This window comes from Tachyglossus aculeatus, chromosome X1, assembly GCF_015852505.1.
Source record: "Tachyglossus aculeatus isolate mTacAcu1 chromosome X1, mTacAcu1.pri, whole genome shotgun sequence".
Classification (NCBI taxonomy): Eukaryota; Metazoa; Chordata; class Mammalia; order Monotremata; family Tachyglossidae; genus Tachyglossus; species Tachyglossus aculeatus.
In genome coordinates this window covers 84,851,253-84,874,800 of record NC_052101.1, presented here as the reverse complement: position 1 = coordinate 84,874,800, position 23,548 = coordinate 84,851,253, and the positions used below count along the sequence as shown (strand labels likewise).

At 52.9% G+C, this 23,548-nt stretch overlaps 1 protein-coding gene across 5 annotated transcripts in view; it reads left to right on the top strand.

Moving 5' to 3' along the window:
• The window catches only part of ATP6V0D1 (ATPase H+ transporting V0 subunit d1), a 98,012-nt gene that overhangs the window by 34,861 nt on the left and 39,603 nt on the right, over nucleotides 1–23,548 (top strand). For all 5 annotated transcript variants that reach the window (XM_038739891.1, XM_038739890.1, XM_038739889.1 and 2 more), the window contains one exon: nucleotides 14,539–14,710. In XM_038739891.1, the coding sequence (XP_038595819.1) occupies nucleotides 14,539–14,710 (172 nt within the window). The remainder of the gene's footprint in view (nucleotides 1–14,538; nucleotides 14,711–23,548) is intronic.

The window sequence follows — 23,548 nt, the reverse complement described above, 5'->3', positions numbered from 1 at the left end:
ATCAGCGTAGAGATGATAGTTGAAGCCGTGGGAGCGAATGGGGTCACCAAGGGAGTGAGTGTAGATCGAGAACAGAAGGGGACCAAGAACTGAACCTTGAGGAACCCCCACAGTAAGGGGATGGGAGGGGGAGGAGGAGCCTGCAAAAGAGACTGAGAATGAACGACCGGAGAGATAGGAGGAGAACCAGGAGAGGACGGAGTCTGTGAAGCCAAGGTTGGATAGCGTGTTGAGGAGTAGGGGGTGGTCCACAGTGTCGAAGGCAGCTGAAAGGTCGAGGTTGATTAGGATAGAGTGTGAGCGGTTGGATTTGGCAAGCAGGAGGTCATTGGTGACCTTTGAGAGGGCAGTTTCCGTGGAATGTAGGGGATGGAAGCCAGACTGGAGGGGGTCGAGGAGAGAGTTGGTGTTGAGGAATTCGAGGCAGCGCGTGTAGACGACTCGTTCAGGGAGTTTGGAAAGGAATGGTAGGAGGGAAATGGGGCGATAACTAGAAGGTGAGGTGGGGTCAAGAGAGGGTTTTTTTAGGATGGGAGAGACATGGGCATGTTTGAAGGCAGAATATCACCTCTTATTCTTCTCCAAGAGTGTGTAGCAATGGATAATGGGGACAGCAGTGGCATGAGGGACCTTTGACCTCTGTAACTCGGAAAGCCATCCTGTCCACCCCCAGCTCTCAAGCTCCCATGGGCTTCCCCGTGGCATCCTCACTGACCCATTCAGCTAGGGTGAGGGGGTGGGGGGGCTTTAACAGGGCCTGTACTCTGCTTTTCTCTCTCCTGCAGGAATAGTTGCCCCCCACCCTTGGCCAGTTCCTACCAGTCTCAGCCAGCTGGAGGAAACCTCTTCAAATCACTGAGCCACTCATTTGGATCTAGCCCAGGGGTGTTGGGAAGAGACAGACACACAAACGTAGGGATGTGTGGTGGCAAGAGCACTGATCTGGACCTTGCTGGGGTGGCGGGGCTGGGCTCCATCTTGGCTACACCATTCGTGCCCTGAGGCTGATGCTATTGTGCCAGATTAGACAGCCTGTGTTGAGGAGATGTGGGGGAGAGAGCAAGTGCTTGATTCTTGGGAATTCATTCAATCATATTTATTGAGCGCTTACTGTGTGCAGAGCACTGTACTAAGCGCTGGGAAGTACAAGTTGGCAACATATAGAGATGGTCCCTACCCAACAGCAGGCTCACAGTCTAGAAGGGGGAGGCAGACAACAAAACATATTAACAAGATAAAATAAATAGAATAAATATGTAGAAATAAAATGAATTGAGTAATAAATACGTCCAAACATATATACAGGTGCTGTGGGGAGGGGAAGGAGGTAAGGCGAGGGGGAGAGGAAGGAGGAGGCTCAGTCTGGGAAGGCCTCCTGGAGGAGGTGAGCTCTCAGTAGGGCTTTGAAGGGAGGAAGAGAGCTAGCTTGGTAGATGTGCGGAGGGAGGGCATTCCAGGCCCGGGGGATGACGTGGGCCGGGGGTCGACGGCGGGACAGGCGAGAACGAGGCACAGTGAGGAGATTAGCGGCAGAGGAGTGGAGGGTGCGGGCTGGGCTGTAGAAGGAGAGAAGGGAGGTGAGGTAGGAGGGGGCGAGGTGATGGACAGCCTTGAAGCCCAGGGTGAGGAGTTTTTGCCTGATGTGTAGGTTGATTGGTAGCCACTGGAGATTTTTGAGGAGGGGAGTAGCATGCCCAGAGCGTTTCTGCACAAATACGATCCGGGCAGCGGCGTGAAGAATCTTTTACTCCATGTGGCAGCCTACTCCTGGGGGGCCCTGGGAAGAAGCAGGTGGGTGAGCAGGGCATTCTCAGCTCCCTAGCTTCCTTGCCCCGGCCAAGAAGTGAGTGGGATCTCCAGAGGGAGTTGTGTAACCTCCAGATTGGCCTGGGAGGAGGGCAGGGGCTAGAGGTGGGAGAGGATTTGGGAGGGCAGAGGAAGAGAGAAAGGCATTTGAAATTTCCATTTATAAGTTTGGCCTGCCTGGGCAGCTGGGCTGGAAGGGGAAATGCCTATCTGGTCCCCATTGTGTGTCCCCCCCCCCCCCCCCAAAGTACTCCCTGGACCCCAGGGGCCCATGCCCTGCAGCGGAAGTTAAGGCTATCGGGGCTGGCATTGGGAGGCCAGGGCTTTGGGGCTGGTGCGGCGAGGGAACTGCATTTGGGCAGTTCTCAGTTCCAGCCCTTGGCCACATCCAGCATGGCCCAAGGGGCCACGGTGCCGGGGAGAAGCCCGTAGAGACTGGTGGGATTGGTGGGCAAATGGGATAAATGCTAGGTTAATTCTGCCACTCAGGAACCCTTGGTTGACTCATGCCACGGGCCGCCTGGAGAATCCGGTTGTGTTGAACAGACTTAAAGTTCCCAGAAAGTTTGGCCCCCTTTCCTCTTCTGGCTCTCGCTCTAGATGCCGTGTAAATGGCAGAGTGCTCCAGCTGTTACCAAACACTGTTCTGGCGCAGGGCTCACCGAAACCTGTGGAACTCTCCCGGAAAGCTCTGGAGGGCCCCACGCGGTGCCAGCATCAGGCAGCCCTGGGCCTGCCCAGGAGGAGGTGGTGGAGAGAGCTGGGCATCTGGCTTCTGACCGGGAGGTGAGAAAGGGGCCACCAGAGACTCCCCACCCAGGACTCCCCGTGGCTGGAGCTGGGCTTTCTCTCTGCCTTCCGGTGGGCTGGCCTAGAGGGGAGAGGAAGAAGGGGGTGAGTTGGTTTTAGGGCCAGAGGCTCCATATTTGGGTCAGTAGTCAATCGGTCAATCGTATTTATTGAGCGCTCCCTGTGTACAGAGCACTGTACTATCCAGTGCTTAGAGCAGTGCTTTGCACATAGTAAGCGCTTAACAAATACCATCATTATTACTAAGCGTTTGGGAGCGTACAATAGAACAGACACGTTCCCTGCCCACAGAGAGCTTACAGTCTAGAGGGGAAGGCAGAGATTAATATAAATAAATTACGGATGCGTACATAAGTGCTGTGGGGTTGGGATGGGGGATGAATCAAGGGAGCAAGTCAGGGTGATGCAGAAGGGAGTGAGAGAAAAGGAAAAGTGGGCTTAGGGAAGGCCTCTTGGAGGAGATGTGCCTTCAGTAAGGCTTTGAGGGAAGGGAGAGTGATTGTCGGTTATGAGGAAGGAGGGCGTTCCAGGCCAGAGGCAGGACGTGGGCGAGAGGTCGGCGGCAAGGTAGATGAGATGGAGGTTACAGTGAGAAGGTTAGCACTAGAGGAGCATAGTGTGCGGGCTGAGTTGTAGTAGGAGAGTAGTGAGGTGAGAGGGCTTGTGCAGCAGAAAATTACAAGGCCCACCTAGGAGACTGATCCAGGGCCCATGGGCAGAGTCTAGCTCTAGGGCCAGTGCCAGGTTTCTGCCCCATCATGCCTGGGCGCTGACACCTCTGATCACATGTTCTCACCTGTGTGTTGTCTCTCCCAGCACTTAGAACGGTGCTCTGCGCACAGTAAACACTTAGTAAATACCACTACTATTGCTACTACTATAACCATTCCCTGAGGTGGGCAGAAGCGGCACTCTCCACCCCGCTGTCCTGGTGACAGAAGAGTGGGTGACTTCCTATTCAAATGCGAGTTGCTTTCAGTGCCCCTGTTGGGGTCCAACTGTTCTCTCTGACTTGGGCTAGTTCTGCCACCTTGTCATTATGTGGCATCTGGGACCAGAGTTCAGGTGTTGCCTGTTTGGCACTAAGGCCCAGGTGGCTGGGAACAGGAGCCTGTCTCATGGCATCCTGGGGATATTTCGGGAGGAGTTTAGGGCAGCAAATCGGGGTGGGAGGAGAGGTACAAATGAAGATGATACACTGTTGAGATCAAGCCAGGGGTGGTCTAGGGGGTCCGGCCTCATAGGCAGGCTTCCCTGAGGGTGGTAGTCAGTGGAGGCCTAGCCATCCCGTTCCTCCTTGGTCAGGCCCGGCGAATGGGAGTCCGGTCCATGATCGGCAGATCTCTCTAGCCCGAGGGCTCTGGCTGATTTGTGATATTGCAGACTGCTGGGGCAGCTCTGATTCCTTGCTGCGAGGGAATTCCTCCCTTGGTGGCATGGGCAGAGGGTATCTCCCCGGGGAGGGCTTCAATGGCCCCAGTGCCCCCCTCCTCTGCCCACTCTGTTGGCCCCAGCGGGATGGAATCGTGCTCCCTGCGCCCTGGCATGCCCTGATTTTCCGCACTCTGACATGACTGAAAGGCCTGAGACATGAAACCAGATTCAAAATGTAGTGACAAAGGAATGAGAACTCAGTGTCCTCTCTGAGGTTGGACTGTGCTGGCTCTGCCATGTGCCAAATGAAACCGAGTAATGTACAGTCAAGGGTGCCAAGGGCTGTTTCCAGGTTTTTCCAAAGACCTGAGGGCCTCTGCCAGCCCTAGGACTTTAGCTAAGCCAGGGCTGCCCTTGCTGGTCTCCTCCGGGACTCGTATACCGCAGCCGCCGGAGCCCACGTACTGATGCTCCCGGCCGTGTTGGCTTTGTTGGATCGTTCAGGAGAGGAGCCATGGCCTTTGGACCTGCGGCGGTCGGCCCTGCTTTCCTCCCCTATAGGTTAGCGCTCTGTTGGCTCAGGCCTCTGCTTGATTTCTCCCGGCCTCCTGCCCCGCCAGTCTCTCATTCAGAGTCGCAGACAGCATTGGCCAAGCCCTGGGCTCAGGAGCGGAGTGGGTCAGCAGCCACCTTGAAGCAATCATTCTGAGAGCAGCTGTGAGAGGGCTTTCCCCTGCCCAGGAAACTGACTTCGACAGGGGGCTGCTCACCTGGTGCCATCTGGCTGGGCCGAGGCCAACAGTGAACAATCTTTTCAAGTCCTCTAGCTATCTAGGTGGCTGCGTTTCTGAGGCCCTAGAGTTTCTGGCATGCCTGGGTGTTTTTTCTGTGATTCAGCAATTGAGGAGCCACTGAGAATCCTGGCTAGCGGATTCGGTGGGCCTGACCCCTCAGGGAGAGGGCCTCTCCTGGTTGCTGCCTCCCTCCTCCCCCCGTCTGTGCGTGCGTGTGTGCGAGCGCGCGCGCGCGCACACACACATATCCTCGTGTGACCAAAGTGCTGATTTTAGAAGGCTGAGGCCTCCCTCAGAATATTTTTGCCTTGCTCCAGAGTGTCTGGGAAAGCTGCTGCTGCATCCTGCCCAAGCTTTCCTCCCTACAAATAATGGGGGGAGGGGGGGCAGTTGCAGAGAGATCCCTGGCCAGGTTTGGGAGCCAGGAGCCCAGTTTTTTCTCTGATTTAGATGACTTCTTGCTGCTGACTCAGTTTCCCCATCTTCATTAGAAGTGCTAACTCTCCCTTCCTGCCTGGGGTGACAAGGAAGAGTGCTTGGAGCTGCTCCCCAGGTCAGCCCAGATTAACTGTTCCTGTGCTGAGATTTCTCCCCCCTTCCCCTTTTCCCTGGCAGCAGGACTTCCAGATGTGCAGCCCCTCCCCCCCAGCCCCAAGGGAATGTCACATCTGCTGCAGCAGAACAGAGACGGGAGGAACGTTCATGCTCTGAGCTCCGTGAAGAAGCTGAGGACACATTTTTTTCCCAAATCCAAGCTCTTTCCCCCTCGCCCCTCCTATCCTTGGGGGCAGGGCGATGTCCCGTTGCCTGGCCATTTGGTAATTCTTTTCCCTTTCCCGTGGGGTCAGAGCCCGTTAAACCTCTCAGGAACCGGCAGGATCATGAAGTGGAAGCCCCGATGCTAATTAATTCATCCTTTTTATTCCCCGCCCCGATGAGCCTGACTGGCCCAGTTTCCCCCACTATGGAAACTCCATCCGCCTTCTCTCACAAGGGTGAGGGGAACAGTCAGGGGCACGCTTCCGCCTGCTGGTCCTGGCTTGAGAGCAGTTGTGTCAGAGGTATCGCCCACCTTCCAAGCCCTCCAGCTGCAGGAGAAAGGCCTTCTCAGAAGCCTTGGCTCCCTCTGGCAGTTGGTTCTATCTGTAGCTGATCTCCCCTCCAGGATGGCTTAATCACCAGCATTCTGACCAGCTATTAGCCCGTGACTCAGTTGCATTCCCCCCTTCATCCTAATAGGTGGTCCTTGGGGGAGGGGGCTGGGGTACAAATTTTGCTTCACCAAAAATATATTTGTCACGGCATCCTCAACCAGGATTCAGGTAAGACCCCTCCTAACACTGCCCCCTCTCCTTCCTGGCCCTCTTCCTCCTCCCCACTGCACCTTTATAAAAATGTTTCCCAGTGGCTTCTGTGCCCTCTTCCCCTGCCTCCTGAATGCCCCTCCCCTCAACCCTCTGCCATCCCAACCTGGTGCCGCTTAAAAAAAATGTCTTTTAAATTTGTTTCATCACCACGAGCCCTTCTCTGGCCTGCAGACCCCAAGCCTGCTCCAGCTGCAAGGGCTGGGCCAGGGTGGAGGAAGGGACCATCACCGATCCCGCCCCAGCCTGAGGCAGTACCTATGGCTGTGGTGATCCTGAGATCTGCAAGCCGGGAAAGGGGCCAGGCCAAGGTGCCGAAGCACAGGTCGGAAGAGTAGAAGACAGTGTCGATTGGATGGGTGAATGGGACAAGGGGATTGGGGAAGAGGGCGTGGAATGGTTGGCTGGGGGGATGACACACAGGTGCCACAGAGAAACCATTTTTAAAGCTGTGAGGTCAGGGGAGAAGGGGGAAGAGAGTTTAAAGAGAGGCAGGAGAGGAATTGGGTTTGTTGACCCGATCACCAGCCCAGGGATACCAGGTGGTGTGAGGCAGCAAATTTCGAATGAGGTAAAAGGGGGCCCTGCTGTGGTTGGAATCTAAGTCATAAACCTTAGCTGCACTCCCAGGTTTCCAGTCTTCTCTCTCCAGTTTTGCCAGATCCCACTGACCTATTTCACCTTCCTCTGGCCCAGAACTCCAGGCACGTATTCTCTTCCTTCTCACCAGGGATGGGTTCAATTACCATCAGTCTCCAACCAGTTCAGACCCTTTTTTGCATCTTCCAGCAAGAAGAGGGGAAACGCTGAGGCCAGGAGCTGAGGCCAGGAGTAAGGTTAGGGATGAAGCTGGGAAGGCGAGTCCTGGCCTTACAACCTGGAATCCAGCCATTAGCATCCACTGGGAAATGAAGCCAACTCCTCTGTTGCCCTATTTGAGGCCTACACAGGCCTGTTCTGCCTGGATATGTCTCTGTTGGGTCACCTCTGTGACTCTACCCCTCCCCCATCCAGAACAACCCCCTCCCCATCCCCCCTCTCAAATCTTCTTTCTTGCCGAGAGCTTGAATAGTTCACTTTGGTGTGTGGGCTTCAATGGTTTAAGCTGGCACTTTGGATTCTGGGAAGTCTGGGAGCAATGCTTCAGGCCATATTCTTCCCACATCTGGTTCCACTAAACAATCCCCTCTTCCTGAAAACCCCTGGAATCCCTAGGAGAGTGTTCTTGTCTGACCTCGGAAAAGCAGAAGTGAAAGTCCAGGGAACATGCTGTCCTCTTCACACTGCATAGCAGATGAGTCAAAGTGGCTCATTAGCTTTGGGACCTAGTTGCTGATCCTGGAAAGGGAGAGAAGCCAACCCTGACTGCCCCAGACTTGCTTCTGCTCCAGAAAGGCAACCGACACTTGGCGAATCCTGGAGGCATTGTTCCGATGGGTTGGAGTAGGGCTCCTGGGCCCCTTTCATGCAGTTCGCTCGTTTGGAACCAGATTCCTGCTTTCCAGGTGTGTTGAAGGCCTTTTGGACAGCAACTTTGGATCTGGCTCCCAGGAAGCAGAGATGCCCGCCGGGCTCGGGTCTGGGCCTTGGTGGAGCAAAGGATGGCCAAGGACCTGGGCTGACAGATGCTGATTCTAAGCCCCCAGTATTTCCATCTAACAGATGTGTTCAGTGTTTTGAGGTCGAGGTTTTCCTCTTATCCAGGACATGATCCCAAGTGATTCCAGTGGAGCTGTGGCCCACAGAGGCCAGGTTGACAGACCAAACGTTGCTCAGTGCCAACTCCATTGCTACTCACCCTGATGCATTGGCCCAGAAAACCCTGAACCTAAGTCCCAACCGGATTTGGGCTTCATTAGATCTGAAATGGGGGAGCTCTCCAAGAAGGGCCCAATCTGGGCAGTGTTAAGAAGGCCAACTGATGGAGGAGTAATAATAATAACAGTTGTGGTATTTACTCAGTGCTTACTAAGTGCAAGGCACTGTACTAAGTGCTGGGGTGAATACAAGCAAATCGAGTTGGACACAGGCCCTGTCCCAAATGGGGCTCACAGTCTTAACTCCCATTTTACAGGTGAGGTAGCTGAGGCCCAGAGAAGTTGTGACTTGCCCAAGGTCACACAGCAAATCAGTGGCAGAGCCAGGATTAGAACCCAGGTCCTTCTGACTCCCAGGCCTGTGCTTTATAAATGGGGATGGGAGAATCGCCCAGTTCCCACCCTGGAACAGCTGGTCCACTGGCTGGAGCCTGCAGGTATGAGCAGCCCCATTGCTGACGGTGGTGATACGAAAACACAGGGAAGTTTTTTTCGCCTCCACCCAGCCAGTCTTGTTGAGTATCTGTGCCCCAGGAAGGAAGGCCAGGTTCTCTGGCTGCAGCTCTGACCATAGATGAACTGGTAATCCATACTGTTGGGCTTGACTGCATCTTCTTAAGGTTCTCCACAGAGGCTGTTTTCAGTCCCTGCTGTTCCGTTCATGGTCTTTGTCTTGTTCTGATACCTGGGCTGTTGTAGTGCCAAGCGAAAATCGGAGGTGTGGGCACTTTGTAACAGTGTCCTGTTTCTTTGGGCTCCTTGCATGTTGGCCTCCTGATGCTTGTGAACAGACCACCAAAGCAAAGAGAAGATATTGGATTTTGAAAGGGCTTAACTCCTTCTCTTCACCTCTGGTATCACATGCACACGCTTGTGTATGCACACAAACACGCCCACAGCTCTGGAGGACAGAACTCATTGTGTCAGGCTGGTGAAGAAAGGAGAACGGACTGCTGGGCTAGGTGCAGATCTCCTCTTTGCAGTTGCTGAGGTATCAGTGTTAGTGTGATTCAGCATAGTCCAGACCAGTGCAGTGAGATTGTGTCTTTGAGGGGCGGGAAGGGAGAGGGCAGTTTCTGGGCATGACATAAGAACTTTTTCTGTAGTGTGTTTCTGGGCTTGTCACAGAACTCCTCAGGCCTTTACTGCTTGATCTATAAAGTGGGGAGACTAGTGTCAACCTACCTTCCAAAAGGACAGGGCCTCTGAGGCAAAAAAAAAAAAAATAATGAAGAGTTGGGATTGATTCTCTTGAGAAAAGATGGCTGAGATGGGGATGAATCAGTGACGGGTGATTCTCCATCTCCACAAAAGGAGGTGGGCTTAAATGACCACCGGAGGGATTTGGGTAGATGATAAGGAAGAATTTTCTGACGGTGAGGATGATGATGATGACTGCCAGTACTACTACCGGTACTACTATCTGACCCATGAAGATTACGAAGCCTCCTTACCTGGAGAGCTATGTGCATGAGAGAACTGCTTCTCCCTCCCCCACTGTCTGTCTCTAATACAAGTGTGGGGCCAACTGGAGGTGGCCAGGTACCCTGGCAAGATAACCTCTGGGGGTCCCTTTCTGGACTCTGCTAGCCCCGTGTGGCTGATCTATCAGTCAGGCCCTGGGATAGCGGCGAGGGCCCCAGACCCGGCCCCATACAACAGGATCAAGCAGACCCCGGCTTCCTCCAGGACCCTGAATTGGAAGCTGCCTTTTAGGGGGGACTCGGGCAGGTCATTGCGACCACATTCTCCCCCCCCCCCCCCCCCCAAACACACACACCAAAGGCAGCAGCAATGACTTTCAGACCTCTGGTCCTCACTGTCCTGCACGCAGTCACACCCACGCCCCACATGCCTGCCTCTCACAGAGCCAGGCTTCAGTGCTGCTCATCAAGTTGGGGAGAAAGTACCCAAAGAGGTGGTAAACACAGCGTGGCCCAGAGTGACTCCTCAGGTGCCCATCCTCCAACCCAGCCCCGCCACCGTGGCAGGATCTGAAGGCTGCATTGTTGATCAAGAAGAAGGCTCTAACTTGAAACGGTTCTGCTGCTGTCTCGCCTCGTCGTGTTGGATCTGGATGAGGGTCAGGGCAAGTTCAGGGCTTGTGTGTGGTCTCCAAGTCTCTGTCCTGGATGATGGAAAGCCTCCTCTTGAGACTCATGAAGGGTTTAGCTGGACTTAGCTCTGAGACTGATTCCCCAGCTCCTTCTGGACTCCACTGTCCCCTCGCCTCAGTTCAATGGGATCTGTGGGCCAGTGCCAGTGACATTGTCTGGAACAGTTCAGCCACAACTCTCCCTGTGGCTTTCGTAATTAAATTTTTGGTAATAAAGGCTTCTCAGGCCATTGACATGATTTTCTGCAAAATCCCACTTGGTTTGGTTTCCTCCCCTCAAAGAATCGCCTTATAGAAGGGGCCAGGAGGCTCCTAGTGCTTTTCTCCACCCCAGCCAGTCTCAGAGCTCCCAAGGTGCCGAGTCGGCTCAGCAGGATGGATCGCCTGCATTGCCCCAGGTTGGGCTTGCCTGCTCCATTTGGCAGGGAAGGGTGGGGACGGGGTGGCTGTCAGTTCAGGGGTGCAGGGGTCACTTCTCTTTATAAGGCTGAGATTCATTTTCTTGTCTATTTTTTTTTTTAAAGCTCCATCCAACTTTAACAAGGAGCGGGATGCCCATTCTGAGTTAGGGAAGCTGGAGGAGGAAACAAGGTGCCTGCCCTGCCTTGTGGGCATTGAGGCTCTGGGAGTCTGGGTTCCCAGATTGAGCCTGTCAGGTACTTGTGTCGTAGTGCCCTTTGGCTGCTCTTTCACCAGAACTTGCAGGCCCCTGAGCCCAGCCACCATTGAGAGAGACCAGTTCCTCTGACTGCCTCTTCTGGTCCTGGTGTGGGAAGGAAACAGGAATGGCCTAGTGGAAAGAGAATGGGCTGGGAGTCAGAGGACCTGTGTTCTAATCCCGGCCCTGCCATTTGTCTGCTGTGTGACTTTGGACAAGTCACTTCACTCCTCTGTGCCTGTTATCTGTTAAAATGGGAATTAAGACTGTGAGCCCCGTGTTGGACAGGGACTGTGTTCAACCTGATTAGCTTGTACCTGCCCAGATGCTTAGTACTGTGCCTCTCATATAGTAAGCACTTAACAGATACCATAAAACAGAAGGGGCCCCTCCTGACTCTCTCCAGAATGACTGCTTTTGAGTCACTGATGGATGGATCAATCTGGATCTGGTCCTCCTCTGGGGAGGGTCTGGAGTCTGACCCTGCCCTGAGGGCAGAGAGCTGGATAGAGGGAGCTTTTCCTGAAACACTGGGATTTCCTCATGTGGCTCTTGGGAGGGCCTGTTTTATGAACTATATTGAGGTTGGTTTGGCCCAGAGATAAGGAGTGATATCTTATCAGCCCAGTGGATACACTGGACAGAGGAGAGGGTTGGCAGCTGTTAGGCTGGATTGTGGTTGTACCTGACATTGATCTAGAGTACATAATGTTCTTGTCTTAAATTCTTCTCCACCTTCAACCTCCAATACTGAGCTGAGAGAGGTTGGCAGAGGAAAAGCTGCTGTGACTCTGCGGCCATATCCCAATGGTTTGGCATCTCCAGGTGGGTTGGGCTTGTCTCCTTTGTGACTCAGCTTGGTGCAGGTGGATCGAGAAGCTACAGCCTGGCAACCAGACTTCCCCACTTTTCTTCCATTGCTCCCACATCCATGTGACCCTTCCTCGGTTATCTCTGTGCAATCATTCCCAAGCCATTGTGGGCACGGTTGCTGGATCAAAGAGACAGAGAAAGACTTGAATTGGACTTGTGACCTGGTGTCTTCCTCTCTGTCCCAGCACCAGAGAAACATCAGCAAAATCCTGATGTGACACATTCTTTGGAAAGGGGAACCCTGAGATGTGACTTCCATCCCCCCACCAATGTACCCAACCCTAAAAGTGTGGTTTTAAAGCACTTCCTTTATTCATCCCCCTTCCCAACCCCACAGCACTTATGTATATACTATAATTTTATTTATATTAATGGCTGTCTCCCCTTCTAGACTTTGTTTATTGTGGGCAGGGAATGTGTCGATTTGTACTCTCCCTGATGCTTAGTACAGTGCTCTGCACACAGTAAGCACTCAATAAATATGATTGACTGACCCAGGGAAGGTTGAGAGGAAAGAGAGTCCAGAGCACACTCCAGCGGAGAGGGTCCCCCCTCTGCCTCTGCTTCATTGAGATTCCCTTAATCCCTCACTGCAATGGGAGATTGCAACCCAAGGACTTTAGCAGCTGAAGTCTGCATCTTGAGTTGTGCTCAAAAGGCAAATGGGTAGGCTGCAATCTGGGCTTCTAAACACCAACACCAAACCCTAGAACTGGAGCCAGTAGATCCTGGACTCTAGGCTGCTGGGCTCTATCTCAGCTAGAGAGTCCTCTCTGATCCACCATACCACTTCAGACTAGGCTGAGTTCGGATTTAGTCTCTTCTCTTGTCCCACTGCTGGGAGAGTGGGAGAATGAAGAGGAGATTAGAGGTGGCCTTCTGGTGACCATCCAAACACTAGACTGATTGTGGTCTTGGTGGAAGGGGGAGAGAATTCCAGCAGGCGAGGAATCACCCAGATCTCTACCCTCAGCATCTCCTGGAATTCGGAGCCGAGCCACTCCTCCCCACTGAGGGTTGGGCACACCAGCTGACTTGACTGTGGAATTGGCTGGAGTGTCCTGGAGAGGAAGTGCATTATGGTCCCCGGGGTGTTGTGCAGCCGGGGACCGGCTCAGGACCTGCGTAACTGATGGAGCACGGCCTGCGATGTCGCAGGTTAGATGTGTGTCACTTTGTTTCATGAGACTGGACAGGAGTTAAAGGGCGGGCACCACCACCCGCCAACACCGTGCCTGTGCTCCATCCAAGTTCGCGTTTCAGTGTTCTTCGACTGCATTTCCTCCCAGCCCTTGAGCAGACTAGATAAGGCAGATAAGATTGGGGCATTTGCCGGGTTTCTGTCCCAGGCTTCTTTTCTGCCTTCAGTTTTTCTTTCCTGGATAGATGCCTTTGGCAGAAGCTCTCACTGTACATGTCTTGGTCAGATGTTTCCAGTCTCTCTCCAGGACCTTGGTTCTGCAGCAGCACTCAGCAGCCCCAGAACGTGCTGTAGTGGCTGGCTGCCGGAGAGACGTCAGACTTATTCAGACTGGGCTCGGGGGTTTGGGCCGTGTTGGGGGCTTTGGAGCCTTCCAGATGCTGAACTCTGGCTCTTCTCACTGGGGGTGAGGGGGTCTAGTTACTGGGATGCTTCAGTCCCAGAGTGGGGGGCGTGGAGAGGGGGGGCGTGAGTGAACTGCTCATGGGGGAAGACATCCAGGAGGCTGCCGGGGCCATAAAGAGACCTGGTCCCCAGGCGGGCTCCTTACCTTTCCCTTTCCCCGTTTCTGGCAGCTCCCCTGGTTAGCCCTCTTGTGCCAGGTGTGGGGAGATGAGGAAGGTGCTTGAGTGAGAGGGGAATGAGGCTGCTCTCCAGCAGGTTAGCTCCAGGAACCTCCACAGACCAGGCAGTCCCAGGGTAAGTAGCACCTCCACCTTTCTGCAGGAGCGGCTGTTGGGGGGTCTGGCAGGAGGCCGAGAAGCCTACTCCAAAACTGCCGCCGCCCTCCTGTCCCGGGAAAACCGGCAGCCCTGAAACACAGTTGATCTGCCTCTGACCTCGGGGTTGAGGGGGTGGCAGGGGGGAGGGGAAGGGCGGGGTGAGAGGATGGGTTTGGGACGTGAGATTTTTTGGAAGACTCCCCAATGGGGACTAGCTGGGAGTCAGGTCTGGGATGGCCGGCTGTTGCGGCCCTCCCCGGAGTTAAGGTTTGGGTCCCAATTTGGGCTGAAGAACAGGACTGTGTCTCTGGGCCCCTGGTGGACTGAAATTCTTGGGGTTGATTGAGCTGAGACTGACAGGAGGCCCTCACCCGAGCAGCTCTCCTCTTTCTAATGGCCGGGCATGGCCGAGCCCAACTTGACTTCTGCAGCAGAGGGATTTTAGGTTTCTAAGGTCCCACGCCCACGCCAGCTGGGTCGCCCCTAGGCTGCAGCAGATTGGGGCGGGGGGGCCTCAGCCCTCCCAGCCAGCAGCAGAGCTGTTTGGTGGAACCAAATCCGTCCCGGAACCGGCGGCTCCAGGGGCTCGGGTTGGGGCCAAGGGGTGGGGGCTAGGGGAGTGGTTTAAGGGCGTAACTACTGCACTGGCAAGTAGCTCCACTCCTTAAATCCCCTACCCTTCTCCCAAACCTCCCCACCCTGGACCGACAGCCCCACTCTGGGCAATCTGCCCCAGGTCCCACCCTCTTTTAGGGATGCCCCCTTGGCCCATACCCAGTAATCCAGCCCTCTTGCAGGTACCTGCAGGAATAGCCTGCCTGTCAGACGAGCGGGCACACGCAATGTTCCCACTGTCCGTGTTTGAGTCCCGAGACTGGGAAGTTTTGGCAGCTTGCTCAAGGAGGCCTGATGTGGCAAGGACTCAGCCACCTGGGCCCCCCTGGGGCTCGAGACGGGGAGAAGTCTGCACATGCTGACCAACCCTCTGCCTTTTGTGTTTCAGACCTAAAGCTGCACCTGCAGAGCACGGATTACGGGAACTTCCTGGCCAATGAGGCTTCGCCGCTCACAGTTTCTGTCATTGATGACAAGCTGAAAGAGAAAATGGTGGTGGAGTTCCGGCACATGCGGAACCATGCTTATGAGCCGCTGGCCAGTTTCCTGGACTTCATCACGTAAGAATGTTTGCCCTTGGCCCGCTTGGCAGGGAGGAGTGGTCTCCCCTGCTCCTCCCTCAGGAGCCTGGGTTGGGGAGGGCCCCAGTGCACGGGTAGTCTGGGCGACTGCTAAGTCTGGACTCAACCAGCTGCACCGCCGCCACCTTACTCTACCATATGAAACAAACAAGAGGTTGTGGTAGTGACTGGCAGTGTCACATGGAGCCGCAGCTGGCTTGCCTCATCTTTGCAACCTCCCCGGGCAACGAAGAACACTGGAAGATGTTGTCCTCCAGGCGGGCCGAACCACCTCTGCTTCCCCACCCTGATGGGGTGGGGAGAGGGCACCCTGGGGTTTCAGTACAGGAGTCATTTCTGCGGCCGGTGGGCTCACAGGTCCCCAATCTGGCCAAACGTGAAGCTGAGCGCTGTGAGCTGCCGGGGCTCTTAAGGTTGGGTGGGTGTCGGTCAGCAGGATGTGTTGAGCAGCCACCTGGATGGATACTCTCTAGGCAGGGTGGTCTGTGTTTGAGAAGCAATGTGATCCCTGCCCTCGAGGAGCTGGGCGGTCTGATTCGTAGCACTACCTAATGGCGAGTGAGTTCAGGGGGAGGACCGTGTGGTAGGTTGTGCCGGCAGCTGGGAGAATCTGCAGGGTTCATCAGAAAAGACTTCTGGGAGGGAGGTGGCCTTAAAGCTGTGATGGAAAGGAAAGAAAAAGAATGTAGTCTGGAGAATGGGAGCAGGGAAACTACTTCATGGGTATGACTGGGCCAAGGGCAGTCCATCCACCTCCACATCAAACAGAAACCCTTTACCAGTTGGCTTTCAAGACACTCAATCAGCTTGCCCCCTCCTATTTCACCTCCCCCATTTGCAACTATGGCCCAGCCTGAGCACTTCACTTCTCTAACACCAACCTACTCATTGTGCCTCGATCTCTTCTGTCTTGCCGCCCATCCCTTGCCCATGGCGGACCACTGCTCTCCCCACTTCCAAAGCCCTTTTTTTGGTTAATGTGGGTTTTTTTAAAATTTTTTAGTTAGATTTGTTGAGCGCATGCTTACTGCGTGCCAAGCACTATACTAAGTGCCGGGGTAGATATAAGATAATTAGGTTGGAAACAGTCTGTGTTCCACAGGGAGCTCACAGTATTAATCCCTGTTTACAGATGAGGCAGAGAAGTTAAATGACATACCCAAGATCACACAACAGACAAGTGAAGCAGTGTGGCCTTGTGGAGAGAGCACAGGCCTGGGAGTTAGAAGTACCTGGGTTCTAATCCTGGCTCTTCCAATTGCTTGCTATGTGACCTTGGGCAAGTCACTTAAGAGAAGCAGCGTAGCATAGTGGAAAGAGCACGGACTTGGGAGTCAGAGGACGTGGGTTCTAATTCCGGCTTGGCCACTTGTTTGCCGTGTGACCTTGGGCAAGTCACTTAACTTTTCTGTACCTCAGTTTCCTCATCTGTAAAATGGGGATTAAAAGTGTGAGCCCCATGTGGAACAACCTGATTACCCTGTATCTACCTTAGGGCTTAGAACGGTGCTTGGCACATAGTAAGCGCTTAACAAATACCATAATAATTACTATTGTTATTACTTCTCTGTGCCTCAGTTTCCTCAGTTGTGAAAGGGGATATCTGTTCTCCCTCCTGTTTAGACTGCGAGCCCCTTGCAGGACAGGAACTGTGTCCGACCTAATTAACTTGTACCTACCCCAGCGCTTAGAACAGTGTTTGACACTGACTCCCGGGCCTGTGTTTTTTCCACCAGGCCACATCAGCCCTCCTAAAATCACATCTCCAAGAGGCCTTTCCTGACTAAGCCTTCATCTCCCCTGTTCTCTCTTCCTTTTACTTCCCAAGCGCTTAGTACAGTGCTCTGCACACAGTAAGCGCTCAATAAATACGATTGATTTTTACGCCCCTAGGCACTTGAATCCATGCCCTTTAAGCTCTGGATATTCACCTCACCTACCCCCACCCCCAGTGGTAATTGATTTCAGCGTCTCCCTCTCTAGACCCTGAGCTCCTTGTGGACAGGGAATATGTTTACAAACTCTGTTGTATTGTCCTCTCCCAAGTACTTAGTACAGTGCTCTGCAAAGAGTAAGCCCTCAATAAATACTGTGGATTGATTGACTGATTGACAAGGGTGCTGGCAGCAGGCCAGCCAGGGCCTAAAATAGAGGGCTGACCTGAGTCCGGGTGCAGGGCTCTAAGGGCAAGCAGGAGGAGGAGGAGTATTAACGGTATTTACTCAATGCCTACTGATTGCAGTGCAAGTGCCAAATGCTTGGAGGTGGGGGCAGGGGACAGTGGACTCACAAGACCAGCTCCCTGCCCACAAGGAGCTCACGATCTAAAGGGAGAGACAGACCTAGGAATATTCACAAGCACTGGAATCAGAAAAAACAAACTGGAATGTTCAGTCACATGTGCATATATACGCAAGTGTTGAGGGTGGACAGAAATAAGTGCAAGAGGGCACGGAAGGATTGATAGAAATCTGGGTCCCTTTAAGTAATCGGGGAAGGCTTGTTGGAGGAGGTGGGATTTTAGGAGGGCTCCTGTGGGTAGCGGAAGCTGAGGTCCGGAAGGTTTGGTGAGGCATAGGGAGCTAAGCCCTGGGGACAACATGAGCAAGGAGTTGGAGGTAGGCAAGACATGAGCAAGGTGCACTTATGTGGCAGGCTTGGGAGGAGTGAAGAGTGCCAGTAGACAGTAGTGGGTGAGGAGAGTTGATATGCTGAGAAGCAGTGTGGCTTAGTGGAAAGAGCATGGGCTTGGGAGTCAGAGGTCATGGGTTCTAGTTCCGCCTCTGCCACTTGTCAACTGTGTGACTTTGGACAAGTCACTTAACTTCTCTGTGCCTCGGTTACCTCATCTGGAAAATGGGGATTGAGGCTGTGAGCCCCACGTGGGACAACCCGAATACCTTGTATCTACCCTAGCGCTTAGAACAGTGCTTGGCACATAGTAAGCACTTAACAAATACCATTATTATTATTATTATTATTGTATGTAGAATGGGTGGGTAGCCATAAGGCATCTGCTAGACCCAGAGGGAGGTGGACAACCACTGGAGGGTTTTGTCAGTCATATTTATTGAGTGCTTACTAAGCACTAAGCACTTGGTGCTTTGCACATAGTAAGCGCTTAATAAATGTCATTATTATTATTATTAATAATAATAATAATAAACAGACACATTCCCTGCCCACAACAAGCTTTTAGGAGACGTGTCCTGAGTGATGCTTCAGGAAGATGATCCAGGCAGCAATATGGACTGAGGCTGAAGGCAGGGGAGACCAGTGAAGAGGCTGATATAATAGTCTAATCATGATCTGATGAGTGCTTGAAACCAGAGTGCTGGCTGGATGGGTGGAGAGGAAGAGGTGGATCCGTGAAATGTTTGGAGGACCGATTGGCAGATTTTGGCAGGAGTTCTGGTTGTGAGGGCAGAATGACAGCGGAGAGCCGAGGATGACATGGCGATTGTGAGCTTCGGCCATAAGGAGGATGGTGGTGGTGTCAGCGGAGATGGAGAGATTGAAAGAAGGAAAGGTGAGAAGTTCAATTTTGGACATGCTGCGTTTGAGGTGTCAGCAGGTCATCGGTGTGGAGACACAGGGGAGAGGTCAGTGCAGGAAAGGTAGATCTGTGAGTTATCCATTCTGCATAGCTTCAGCTATCATCTCTATGCAGGGGAGTTTTTGAAGAGAGTGGGTGTTGAAGGAGAAGGGCAAGGGTTCCAGCAGAGAGCCTTGCAGGATGGCCACAGTAAAGGGGAGATGAAAGGGGAGCCAGCAAAGGAAACAGAAGGAGCCGTCAGAGAGGTAGGAGGAGAACCAGGAAAGGAGCGAGTCAGTGAAACACAGATCAGATCATGTTCTAAGGAGATGGGGGACGATCCAGGGGAACAAAGGCAGCTGCGAGATGTAGGAGGATTAGGCTGGGGTAGAGCCTGTTGGATGTAGCTAGGTGAAGGTCATTAGTGACTTTGAGGGTGCTGTCTTAGTGAAGCTAAACTGGTGCAGATTTGACTCATGGGTTAAGAGAGTGGCGGAGAGGAAATCAAGGCAGTGAGCGTCTGCAGCCCCCTCAAGAAGTTTGGGCAGGGAAAAGAAGAGAGAGTTAGGGCAGTATCTGGAGGGGTCTATGGTATCCAGAGATGATTTTTTTTAGTATAGGGGAGAATTGAATGTGTTTTGAAGGCAGGGGGGATGGAATCATCCGAGAGTGAGAGGTTGTAGATCACGGTGAGGGAGGGCAAAGGGAGGGAGCAAGTGGTTTTAAGAGTTGAGAGGGAATGGGGTAGAGGGGGTTAGAGTTGGCGAGCTGGAGAGCTCACCTTGAGAAACAGCTGGGAATGTGAGGAAAATGGAGGAAGGAGTAGTTGAGCCAATGAGAAAGTGAGGCAGTGACTGAGGGAAATTGACACCTGATGGGTTTTATTTTCCCACCAGAGTAGTTGGTGAGCTTATTATGGGGTGGAGGTGGGTACCAGCCAGTCAGAACTACATTGTGGTGAGAGCCCTAAAGGCTGCAACCCAAGGCTTGGGTTTGGCCAATGGGGCAATGGAGCACTCAGCCCCAGCCGGCCATGGACCCTAGTAGGTGGGCTGGCCAGAGGCTTGCCCCGCCTTCTGGGGAGCCTGTTCCTGAATTTTACCTGGTTTTGTCAGAGATGGAACCTGGCTTAGTTATCAGTGACGCTCATGGCCGAGGCCATGAGGCCTTCTCCGGTGGGAAGGGCAAGGGAACAGAGGCATTGTCCTCAACTGAACTAGAAGGCTATTCTGGAATGGAATCATCTGCTGCATTTGAGCAGGTTCCACTTGTGGGAGTGGTAGCCCTGCTTGCCTCAGGAATCTTGGCTGCTGTAACTGTACCCCAAGTCTTCCTGAGTTGACCCCACCCAAAGGCCAGCTGTTGGGACAAGGATGAATAGTCAGAGGGGGAGGAGACAGGGAGGCAGACTCCTTGGGTTTCAGTTCCCACTCTTTCACCTGTGACCTCTCCCCTCTCCTACTTCCAAGGAAAATCCAGACTCCAGTGGCCAGGAGGAAAGACAGAGCATGGTGAGATGGGGAAACATAGTGGATAGTTAAAGAGGCTTCAGCTACCCTAGGAAATTATGTTGATCTCAGCCGATCAGTCAATAGTTTTTTTGAGTGCTGACTCAGGTCAGAGCACTGTACTAAGTGCTTGGGGGAGAGTACAGTAGAGTTAGTAAGCCCAATTCCTGGCCTTTCATTCAATCATATTTATTGAATGCTCATGGTGTGCAAAGCACTGTACTAAGCGCTTGGGAGAGTACTATATAACAATAAACACTTTCCCTGCCTACAATGAGCTTACAGTCTAGATGGGGAGACAGGCATTATTAAATAAATTTCAGCTATGTACATAAGTGCTGTGGGGCTGGGAGAGGGGAATAAATAAAGGGAGCAAGTCAGGGCAACGTAGAAGGGAGTGGGCGTTGAGGAAAGGAGGGCTTAGAGAAGGCCTCTTGGAGGAGCTGTGCCCTCGATAAGGCTTTGAAGCAGGGGAGATTAATTGCCTGCCCCTGACTTCCAGGGGCGTACAGTCTAGCTGGGGAGAGAGACGCATCAGTTCTAGGCCCTGGGGCAATAACGGAGTTTCAAGATCTCATTGTCCATGCATCTCATCTGCCACTTTGGCCTTTCTCAGCTGTGACCCAGCATGCTGAGCAAATCATCTTCATGCTGACTTGGCTGGGATTCTCCAGGCCAGGAGCTGCCTCTCCGGTTACAATAAGAGGAGCCAGGGTGCTGGAAAGTCCCCACTGCCTTACCAAGTTGGCCAGTCTTTCCAGGGCTCAAAGAGCCCTTGGACATATGCGTGCACGCGCGCGCGCGCGTGTGTGTGTGTGTGTGTGTGTGTCTGTTTTTCTGAGTCTGCCTGTGTGTGGGGGGGGTGCTTCTCCTTTCCTCCTGCCAAAGCCTCACATGGGAGTGAGATGAGCTTGCACTTCCTTTATTACCAACGGCCTCCGACTTGGTGGGAAGTCTGAGTTGATTTTTTGGGCCCTGAGATTGCAGCCATAGGGGCCTGAAGTCAGTGGGTATTGAGCATGCCCGGATGTGGGGAGAACAGTTCCCAGCCTCCCAAATAATGATGGTAAAAAATAATAATGATAATCTTGGTATTTTTTTAAGTCCTTTGTGCGAAGCACTGTGCTAAACTCTTGGGTAGGTACAAGTTAATCAGATTAGACACAATCCCTATCCCACATGGGCCTCCCAGTCTAATGAGGAAGGAGAAAAGGTATTGAATCCCCATTTTACAGTTGAGGAAACTGAGTCACAGAGAAGTAAAGTGACTTGGCTAGGCTGTTCTGGTGACCCAAGCTGGAAGAGCAACCAGAGACAGCCTGCTTGCCGAGGCCCCAGGTGTGCGCCGTTACATGCAGGGGCCACGGCCCAACCCACTTCATTGGGTTTTAGGCTTTGCCGTGTACACAAGTGTAGGTAATTACAATAGGAAGGCAAACTCTTCCCCCGTGCCTTCTTAACTAAGTCACCTGCCAGCAGCGTCTCCTGGGCACAGCCCTGTTCAGTTCAGCAATTAGAGAGACAACTTCCCCATTTTTACAAGTGTATTCAGAGTTAATAGAGCAGACTGTGGGGCTGGGACCTGTTTTGATGGCAGTTTACAGCCCTGAATCACGCAGCGTATTCCATTGATCTGGGGGATGGCTGTTGCAGGCAGCCTTTGTTTGGCCTTCACCTTTTCCCTGGTTACTTGGACACACACACTCTGGCTAGGTTCCTCCGCTGAACTCTTCCACTGCAAAGAAGCCCAGAGGACTGAATTCCCCCTAGGATTGCCTAAGAGTTCCAGACCTTGAGCCCTCCCTGCTTCCCCAGGTGCCCTAGTGTGTGTCCACAGGTGAACGGTTATTCTGTGCCTGTCAAGTTGGTCAGGGCTCCCTTCTCCAGGTCGGCTGTTCGTCTCGGGGCAGCCTCCAGGTTGCACAAGATCATGGGAGCTGGCAGTAGGAAGGGTGCTTTCTGCCCAGAGCAGGGACACTTGAGCCTGCAATAGTCCCCATGCTTCTGGATTCCCTACCCGAAAGAGGCCTGGCTTGATTGGTCTCCTCTGCCCAGGTCTGCCTTTTTCAGGGGGTGGCGGCAGCAGTCAGTCAGTCAATCATATTTCTTGAGCACTTACTGTGTGCAGAGCACTGTACTGAACACTTGGGAGAGTACAGTATTAACAGAAGAACAGACTCATTCCCTGCCCACAACGAGCTTATAGTCTAAAGGGGGAGACTATAGTCTAAAGGGGGAGACAGACATTAAATAAATGAATTACAGATATGTACATAAGTGCTGAGGGGCTGGGAGCGGGGATGAATGAAGAGAGCAAGTCAGGGTGACACAGAAGGGAGAGGGAGAAGAGGAAAGGAGGGCTTAGTCAAGGAAGGCCCCTTGGAGGAGCCGTGCCTTCAATAAGGCTTTGAAGGTGGGGAGAGTCATTGTCTGTCGGATTTGAGGAGGGAGGACGTTCCAGGCCAGAGGTGGATGTGGGCAAGAGGTCAGCGGCAAGATAGATGAGATTGAGGTACAGGGGGAAGGTTAGCATTAGAGGAGCAAAGTGTGTGGTCTGGGTTGTAGTAGGAGAATAGCAAAGTGAGGTAGGAGGGGGCCAGGTGAAAGTGATTGGATAAACACAGTAGTGACTTGGAGAGGAAAGGGAGGATTTTAGCAATGTCCTGAAGGTCAAACTGACAGGATTTAGTGATGGATTGAATATGGGGGTTAAATGAGAGAGAGGAGTTGTTCCGGCAAATCCCGCCCGATGCCGTCCCTGCTTAACGGGATGACCCAGGAATTCCGAAGAAGGAGGCAGACCTCACCAGTTTACCGACCTATAGAGATTTATTTTGGGGAAGTATACTCACAGACTGGTCCTGGGTGGCGGCAGGGCCCCGAACAGCACACCACACCACCCTGATGCTATGGGTGGGGTTATATAGCCGCTACAGACTATGAGCTCGCTATCAGTACCTTACATAAGTTGTTTATAGCTACACGGGAACACGGAGAGGGCTATCCTGTATGAAGGGGCTTCATATAAGCAACTCACAGCAAGGCTACACTACAAGGTTGCGGAGCAGGAACTGTTCCCAATCAGGTAGACGTCCTGGGAAAATGGCCCACTCGCTCAGAGGGATGAGACAACGTCCTAGGAATGTGTTCTAAGAAGCAGAGCACAGAAGAGCGGGTCGGGGCTGGAGCATTACCACTACAGGAGTCAAGGAAAATGCCAAGGTCACAGGCTTGTGAGACAGGAAGGATGGTGGTGCCTTCTACAGTGATGGGAAAGTCAGTGGGAGGTCAGGGTTTTGGTGAGACGATAAGCAGTTCTGTTTTAGACATGTTAAGTTTGAGGTGACGGGAGGCTATCCAAGTAGAGATGTCTTGAAGGCAGGAGGAAATGTGAGACTGCAGAGAGAGAGAGAGAGAGAGAGAGAGAGAGAGATGTAGATTTGGGCATCATCTGCATAAAGGTGGTAGTTGAAACCATGGGAGTGAATGAGTTTTTCAAGGGAGTGTGTGTAAATGGAGAATAGAAGGGGACCCAGAACTGAACCTTGAGGGGCACCCACAGTTAGGGGGTGGGAGGCAGAGGAGGAGCCTGCAAAAGAGACTGAGAATGAGCAGCCAGAGAGATAGGAAGAGAACCAGAAGAAGAGTGTCAGTGAAGCTGAGATTGGATAATGTTTCCAGGAGAAGGGGGTGGTCAACAGTGTTGAAGGCAGCTGAGAGGCTGGAGTAGAGGCCGATGGATTTGGCAAGAAGGAGATCATTTGTGATCTTTGA